Raw genomic sequence first — 9197 nt, forward strand, 5'->3', positions numbered from 1 at the left:
ACAATCTTTAGTCTTTAACATGTATTACATCGGTCCTCCGCAAAGCTTTTAGACTGCTTTTTGGGCCATTCTTCCTTTTAGACTGGTCGACCACACAGTTGCAAAGCTTTTGTTAAAAATACTGTCAAATCAGCAATACCGCACATCCCTAACTAAAACCTATAGGAAGAAAATGGTGCATTAGAAATCTATGTAAAAACTAAATTCTTAAGAAACGATGCATCTTCTTGAACAATGATCTTCAAAAATCGATATATTTACTCACCAATTTGTGAATTACCAAAAGCATGTGTGTATAAACGGCCCAATAACAGGAGTGCACAGCTCAAAATTGTTCTGTCTGTTTATTTAGTTGGTTATTTGGGTGTGTGTTCTTCAAGGGCATGTGTTCACACAGAAGGCCAACTCAAAAAACAGGGCCAGTAAGAGGGCACCATCTGTCCCATGTGAGGGACAAACAGAAGTGTGTTTGAACAACAATGTCAACGCTTCCACGTCCATGTCATGTCTGAGTTCATGGTTTATTTGAGTTAGAGATTAAAAATAAAGGATTACGGGTTTATGGATTAAGGGCAGATCTTTGTTAAACATAATGGTAAAATGTTAGTAATATTTGTAAATAGCACAACTCACACTATATGGCAAATAATTATTGTCGACACACTAGTATTGTATATATATATTATACATTTTATGCCATTTATGATGTTAATATTTTCTTAAGTAAATGCATCCATTTTTCCACAGGAGCTTTACTTTTCCATCGTTGTAGTTGTATGAATTAAGCATAATATTTAATGAAATATCCCGTCTATAAACTGGAAGTTTTGGATTTATCCCTAATACATTTACATTTAGTCATTTATCAGACGCTTTCATCCAAAGCAATTTACAAGTTGGGTAAACAATGGAAGCAATTGGGTCAAACATTAGGACAACCAAATGCATAAGAACAATAAAAACATGTCTCACAAAGCCTACTACAGTGTACAGAATAGATGTCAGTCTTCCCCTGGTGCCCAGGTTGTTTTCTGCAGCAGTTTCAGAATGAGGGATTGTGACTTGGTGGTTGTAGACATTGTGATGCTTTAGGTCCTGTCATTGTTGTTCATGCTGGCTCTGTGGCAAAGTCTCCAGCAGTGTCTTGTTTTGTCAGTTCATTGTTAAACCAAGCTTTGCCAATCAGGACTCATGGCAGTTTATGGCAACCAAAAAGGAAAGCTATGCTTCCTTTGCCCTTGCTCTACTACCCAATTGTGTATATACCATCCACTAGAGCACCCTAGCACCTCTGGTGGTCGGTAGTAGTAATAGAACTCAATAAGAAAGAGCATGGCAACAGGACTGAGCCGGTTACCTCTGAGGGCGTGCCAGTGAGCTCAGGTGAAACTAGACTGTGTGTGCCACTACCAAGAGGTTGTGTGGGTGGAGTTTGGCCAAATGGTGCAAACATGCTCGGAGGTTGAGGACTCGGGACATGTTTCAGCAGAATGGGGAGGTTGCCATGGCGACATAGGGGTACTGGTCTTTCGTAACTGGTTAACGCAGACAGAAATAGTCCTGAGAAGTGAAAGAGCGTGTGAGAGAAAAGAGCGAATAGGAGAAAGAAAGGGTGCAGAAGAGGGAAGAGCCCTGCTGTGTGACCGACTGAGCACCGAGAGAAAGTCTCACAAGATTTCCTTCCTTTACATACACAAATGGATGGATGCTATTGTATTTGTATAATTAAATAGCAGAAAAGACGTAAAGATAAACATGACTTTTTATGTATATTAATTTGGAAGCTTCAGGGGAATAAAAAGCTAATGTCTGTGCATTTAAATGTGTAAAATGTACACACATCTAAATAATATCAAATGTGATTTAAATATGAATTGTATAAAACCTGTAACGGTACAAGAGATAGAGATAAAAGGTTATGAATACTGGACCATGTAGCCCATTAAGTTGCATCTGTCCTTGGGCCATCACACAACAATGAAACCTTTCATTCTCTCCACAAACCCATATCAACTACTCCCCCCCCCATTCCCACACACCAGCTCCCCCCCACCCCAACCACCTCCTCTCCCTGTCCCCTTTCCGTCTTCTGACTCAATCACATTCTATGTGACTGATTTTGTGAGACTGCGGTTATCATCAGTGTTACACTGATTTAATATGTGATTTAACACAAAGATTTAATATCTTGCAGTGGCACAATATGTGGAGGTAACAGTAAAAACGATGTCTGTGCTAAAATTTTTGTGTGTAATTTTTTAGTGTGTTCACTTAGCACACAAAAACTTTCTTATGGGACTTTGATAAAAATTCATCTTTGTTATGACAAAAAAAAATTTTTATTGCAGGGTGAGTGTAAGTCTGTAGTCATGGTATTAATCTTCATATGTAAATAATGGAAGTCTACAGTTGGTTCATATTAGAAACCCAAGTACATGAGTGTGTGTACATGCAAGGTTTTGAAGCGTGAAGGGGGGGCACCAGGCATTGCTGTTGCTAAGGTCTCATAATGCATGTGACAAATCAATATGCATGACAGAGCAAAATAATAATAGCCTACCAGCCTTTCCTTTACATTACATACTGTGTTTGCTTTTCCCATTCTTTTTACAATCACAGCCGTAAAACACAGACTAATGCTTCACCCAGGAAGTTATATAACTTCCACACAGCAAAATAATGGAGTCCTCATTATATAAACTACAGAATAGATTTTTTTACACAATGGACAGTTTACATAGGTGCCATTGCTATAGGCCAGGCCATAATAGCATTTTCCAATATTCTTTCAAAAAACTCACAGACACACACATACTGCCCAATGGACTATTAATAGCATAGTTCTATGAATAAGTCAAAACAAACAAAACAATTAAAATCTCAATGATGTTTGGCTACAGTATTCCCCTTTTGAACGGTGTTTCCCAAATGAAGGCGTCTGAATCCCAACAGAACAATGGAGTAAAAAGAAAGGGGGTAAACAAAAAGCGACATGTCTAAACTGACTAAAACACACATGCATATGCAATGCAAATATCAGGAGACATTTATGTTGTTTCCTTCATTTGAAGCGGACCGTTTACCATTTAATTTGAGCTCTGATAGCACAAGGCCTAAGGAGCTGTCTATCAAACATCGCCATTACTAGGAGCTAATCTGCGATAGAACTATTCAGCCAGGACTTGATTTAGGTATGATTTGGTCCAATTAGTTTTTAATGTGGGCTAGGCGACAGTGCAGGACACCACAGAAATAAAAACAAGCAACAGACAAAATGTAGAGTCTATCGTGGTCAACAAAACTGAAGCTGTAACAACTGTTCAATCAGACATGCTTATGTGCATCATGGAAAGTTTTTCTATTTGAGAAACTATTTTAATCTAGTATAAAGTATTGCTATTTTAAACTACTACATGGTTTCAGATACACACACACTGTAGCAGGACTCAAATTTCAGGGTTGATTTGTGAAAGATCATTTACTCACAAATACAAAGAGAGAAACAGTAAGAGAGATAGAGGATCATATACTCCTTCAGTTGTCTTGTTTCCTCCAGGAGAATAAGATAAAAGGACATACATTTTAGGCTTGTCTCGGAGGGAACTTAGTAACCAAGAAAATATAAGCAGTAAAAAACAAAACAACTTTTTCACAAATATGATGTTTTGACAGGCAGTTTGCAAAAGTCGCATGAGGTATTGCTGACAACCAGGGCCATAGCTGTCATGTTCATGTACCTCAACCGCTAGCACCTGGTGCCAAGGTTGTAAAATAAATTCCTGTGGGAATGATATATGCATTTATATTCATAATGTAAGTTTAAAAAGTATGCCATATATAGAGGTTGGAAAAGCAGAGATTCAAGGAAAGGCAGAAAAGACACCAATACAGCCACAAAGGGCAGCCAGAAAGGTTTAGGAAAATCTTTCAGCTGAAACGCTTTGATCTTCTGGCAGGCCTGTCAGAAGCTCTAAAGGTAACAAGCCGCACAACAGACCCACAAACCTGCTCCATGTCATCAAGTGACAAATCCAACTTCAGTTGGCTCTGAAATGGCCTGAAGTGCAAGAGGCTGTGCCTGTGCCGAAACACGCCAAATACATATAGAATCCTAACAGACAAGCTGCCCATAACACGCACACAAACAGACCAATCAACCAAAGTAAAGGCAGTCATCTCAGATTTCTGTTTGCTGAAAGTCTCGCAGAGATCACTCATAGGAAATAACAAGGCTTTCTGTGCCCCGTTGTTAACCCACCCAGTCCATGTGTGTGGTTTGAAATTTCAGGTGCAAAAATACCATCAGGGTACACGTCCTAAACAAAGCACACACACGCACACTATCGACTCTGCAGAACGTGTGATAAATATAGAGGCACAGGCTGTGGTTCTTAACCAGTATATCCCAGCTAATGAGTCTCTCTTACACTGCAAAAGGCGTCTGAGGAAACAGCTGCTTTGTGCCAATCAGCAGTGATTACTCAGCAGTACTCAGTGTCTGTCTGTGTGTATGGGAAAGCGTCTGAGGGACTCACCCTGATTCTTCTCATAGCAGCCACAATCTCCATTCGACTATTGGGTCTCGGGACGTCCAGGCTGCCCACATACTGCAGAATGAAACATGAATAAAACGTTTTGGTTTAAAATGGGAGGAATCAACCGGTCTCATTAAATGAGGGATTCATTTGTGCAAAGGCACACAGAAAAGTATTTTCTAGGTCGACAAGTGCAACAGTACATTTGCATTAGCAGGACATTGGTAGCTTAATTTAAAATTGTGCTATTTTAGCTAAAAAGCAGCACATGGCTGGCTCTCATTCAGTAGCTTCTCTTATGAACATAGGCAGTGTTTCTTACTGACATGTTTGAATGTTTCACTTAATAATATTGTAAAACCCAACATCATAGTATAGTTTTTAAATGTAAACCGCGTAGACGGGCACTGCAACAGTCATATTAATTTGCTCTCCAGTGTATAAGCTTGTTGTCACACAATATGCACTTCCATACATGTGACCACCCATTGATAAACTCTGTTAAGATATTGCCTTTACATACATCTCCAGTTTCCACAATCCAAATCCTTCTCTATCATATAGGAGAACAACTGTAAATCTGGCAATAGATCAGCACAAACAATGAGATTTAAAAAAATTATATTATAATATAATAAAAATTAGTTAAATAATATTAATTATAAAATTAAATTATATGGCAAGACTCTAGTTAGAATGTGCGTCTGTATAGTTTTGGGTCCTGGCTTCTCATCTTTAGCCAATAAAAATCCCGAAAAATAATCTTGCATCACAAATCGGGGCTCAATTTTCTCTGCAGAAGGATTCCGAGTGACTTCGAATACAAAGCTTTAGGTTTCCTTAGGCATTTGGCTGTCTTAAAAAGGCACACACATTAGCTTTCTGGGAAACACCAGTATTTTTGACACAACTTGCTGTAATGTGAAGGAAATATGCAAGTGTGGGAACAGGTCTGTCACCAGGAAACTACACTGATAGCAGATTTATTTTTAAATTATGTTCTGGATTTCTTGTATTGGGCACAAATTTAAGATCTGTCATGAGCATGCAGGACAGAAATGTTTTAAGTAGCTTATGCTAAACAGGGCGCTGTAAGCAATGTAAGCAAAGCACATCAGTCATTACATCAGGGTTAAATCTAATTTTCCTGCAAATGTATTTCATATAAAATTAATGAAACTTCATGGTTTTGAAAGTAGTTATGTATGGCAGGTGCTAGACTTCTACAAAGCCTGATCAAATCAAAAGATATATGTAAACAAAGTGGATGCATTTTATTATGTCTATGATGATAAAATGCTCTTTAACAGAAGTGTTTTGACATCTTTTGAATGTGTTTAATAAATGTTAAGGATACAGAGTCAACATAAAAAACAAACAGACGTCTTGAATCTCGTAAACTAGCAAAAGAACAGCCATCCAGACATGGGGAAAGTGTAACTAGACACCTAAAAACGTTAAACTCTTTGCATACATCTATCCGGAGGCATTTGAATATGTTTTCCCGCAGCCTGGTGGGTGATGTCATCGCAGCGATTCAAAGCACAATCATGACAACCTGACGTGTAATAAACTCGGGTATGATTAAATAAAGTAGCCTACGGAGACGTAATACGTGCACAGTAAGGTGGTGTGTTTTACCTTGGCTTGAAAGTGTATGCCGTGTTGATACGCTTCTTCGTTATGAAGCGGGACACGGGAATCTGCCACATCGTCCACCAGGTTGTACCTGTTTCTCCCGTGCATTTTCATTGGGACCCGTTCGGATGCTCGGCGAGATTTTCTCTGCCAAACCCAAGTTTCCAAACTACTGACAACGGAAAAGGATCCCTGCTTTAACCAGCCGAAAACAAGTCACGGGTACAGGAGAGATACGAAGCGAGGGAGCCCATTATAGTATGCGTGTAACAGCCCGGGAAAATCTCAATGAAATCACAAGGCGCTTCACAGCACAAAAGAATTGGGTTGGGCGCCTCTTCCCCCTCTCGGAGATCAGCTTCGTTTGTTATACAAATCTGGCTTCAAGTTGTTCAAGTGCCTCGGCTCGCACTCGCAGTGGATAAGCTTATTGGAGATCACGCTGTGGGTGGATTCTGCACGTCTCTACGGCGACTTTTAAATCCAGCGCTAATGACGTGGTTTGTTTGCGTTGCACTCCTCAACTCTACAATCCATTGAAATGGATCAAAGTTCCGCCTGCTTTAGAAACCACCTTCAAATCTCCAATGCTTTCAGCATAATAAAGAGTGAGAGGACACCCCTATAGTTCATAACTGAATTACAACAGAACAAGTAGGGCATCACATTCTTCAAAACTAAGATTCGATAGTAGGAAACATATAATTAGAGACGAGATTGATCATGCACATGTTTTTATCTTAGATTCTATGGCTTACAAAACACAACAGGTTTCAATAGGTTTAGAATTGGTGTTTGAAATAAAGTCTCAGAAAATTGTTTCGTTAAAGTTTTTGTCGGCAAATTGCATTGTGCACACTCTAATGTAATAACACCATCTGTCGTTGAATACGAGTATATCGTTGACAAAGACAAACCTAGTGATAGTATCAGTGATATATTAATCAGCTAAAAAAAAACACAATTTATAATTGTTACATGGTGTTTCCTTGCGGAGGTACAGCATCAGTTACCAGTGTTGGGTAAGTTACTCTGAAAAAGTAATTAATTACTAGTTACTCATTACATATTCAATTGTGTAATTAGATTACTGTCCAAATTACTCTGTCCAAAAAGTATTTAGTTACTCATTACTAATTACTTTCTATATCCTACATCAACCTTGATTAGTTAAGTGATTCAAGAATATACATAATGGCTTATTGAATTATTTAAAATTATTAACTGACCAAAGTATTACAAATGTGAGAATTATACATTAAAGCACAGATTTTAAAGTAAGACTTTGAATTTTGAAGTCAATTAGGCTATTGCACACACATATATTTAACAAAGTATTAGTTTAATTACATCAAAAGTAACTGTATTTAAATTACAGAAAACATACGAGTAATCCCTTACTTTACTTTTTCCAAGAGAAAAGTAATTAAATTACAGTAACTAATTACTTAGTAACTAGTTACACCCAACACTGTCAGTTACTGATTAAATACATAGCAAAATTTGAAGTAAGTAACGTAATCCTTTGGATTACATTTACATTACATTTACATGTAGGCATTTGGCAGACGCTTTTATCCAAAGCGACTTACATTGCTTTATCCTATACATTTTACATTGGTATTTGCAATCCCCTAGGATCGAACCCACAACCTTGCTCTTACCACTGAGCTACAGGAAAGCTTGTGACGTTCTTGTAACGTAATGTGACTACTTTTTGAGATTACATTTGTTTACAAGTGTCTGTTTTATCTTTACCTGTGTCTGTGTCCACAACACTTTTGTTTATTTGAAAACATGATAATTATATTAGATTAAATTATAAAAGTACATAAATAATTAGAAGTTATTAAAATGCCTGTATACTGAATGATTGCAATTCAACAACACATGTAGTTACAATAAAAACCTTAAATCATAGAAAAAAGGCCTTACAGTGTAGATATCAAGTGTAGATACCAAATCGATGTAAAAGGGTGTAATATTCTTGCAGTGATAGGCAAGACAATCAAAGTATTCAGAAGTCAATCTGACAATAGGTTATAATCTAAACTATAAGATTTTGTCTACATAATTTTTAAATACCTGCATATATTATAGCCACATTAATGACGGTTTGCTAAAAGCAAATTTAAATGTCTCAACAAAAAGACTGGATTACAAATGACAGGTACACACAGTCGCAAACAACAAATTCAGGTTGTGAAAGATTACGTTTATCACCCGCCTTTGCTTGTGATTATTTTATACAAAACCCAATTTAAACAAAAGATAATATATCAATATTTTTCACATGTATAACCTTTGTGAACAAAAAAATAAAATAGATATTGTGAATGCTGTGCACGGACAATTCAGCAGCACAAATCTATTTGGATTTATGACTAATGCAGTTTTGAGATGAATGTTGTGATGTGTCCTAATCTCGTAAATCATAGTATAATTGTTGCTAGATTGTTCTTGAACAACATATCGAACAAAAAATGCTTGTAAACAAAAATACGCCAGACTCGCCATCGTGGGTTGTGAACAAAATGCTTGTAAACAAAAACACGTCAGACTCCCAATCAAGGATTGGCTGGTTGGCTTAACAGTTAAAGTGGTAGGCTTTCAAAAAAATATACGTAATGTAACAATAAAATAGTAATGGTACTTTGATAAGAAGTATTTTAAAATGTAAAATAATTGAACTGCAAATTCTTGATTTTTGGAATCTGATTACGTAATCCGACTACAAGTAATCAGTTACTACCCAGTTCTGCTAGATTGTATTGTGCCCCCGTCTGGATTGGTTGGGATAAATACCCTTCTCAGTATGCATCAGATTTATTATTCTATCCCATTAGGCCATGGGAGCTGAGGAACCGCTAACTAAAAAAGTTAGTTATTTAAAAAGCCCTAATATGAAGGCTTATTATATCTATTATTATTTTACCAGTCATGCTATTCTCTATCATTTACATCTGTTGATTTAGCAGATGCTTTTACCAAAGTGACTTTTGGTGTGAATAAATGAGAGAGAGC

At 37.3% G+C, this 9197-nt stretch overlaps 1 protein-coding gene across 5 annotated transcripts in view; it reads right to left on the reverse strand.

Annotated features, from left to right (window-relative positions):
- The window catches only part of si:dkey-34e4.1 (carboxyl-terminal PDZ ligand of neuronal nitric oxide synthase protein), a 30277-nt gene extending 23443 nt beyond the window's left edge, over window positions 1–6834 (reverse strand). For 2 of the 5 annotated variants that reach the window (XM_056746296.1, XM_056746295.1), the window contains exons 1-2: window positions 6177–6827; window positions 4536–4607 (exon numbers count right to left, since the gene is read on the reverse strand). In XM_056746296.1, the coding sequence (XP_056602274.1) occupies window positions 4536–4607; window positions 6177–6287 (183 nt within the window). In that variant the 5' untranslated portion in view covers window positions 6288–6827. Of the gene's footprint in view, window positions 1–265; window positions 329–4535; window positions 4608–6176 lie in introns of those variants that run through there. The other 3 variants (XM_056746300.1, XM_056746298.1, XM_056746299.1) reach the window with 3 other exon arrangements.
- Window positions 6835–9197: the final 2363 nt, after the last annotated feature.

This window comes from Triplophysa dalaica, chromosome 4 (genome assembly GCF_015846415.1).
Source record: "Triplophysa dalaica isolate WHDGS20190420 chromosome 4, ASM1584641v1, whole genome shotgun sequence".
NCBI lineage: Eukaryota > Metazoa > Chordata > Actinopteri > Cypriniformes > Nemacheilidae > Triplophysa > Triplophysa dalaica.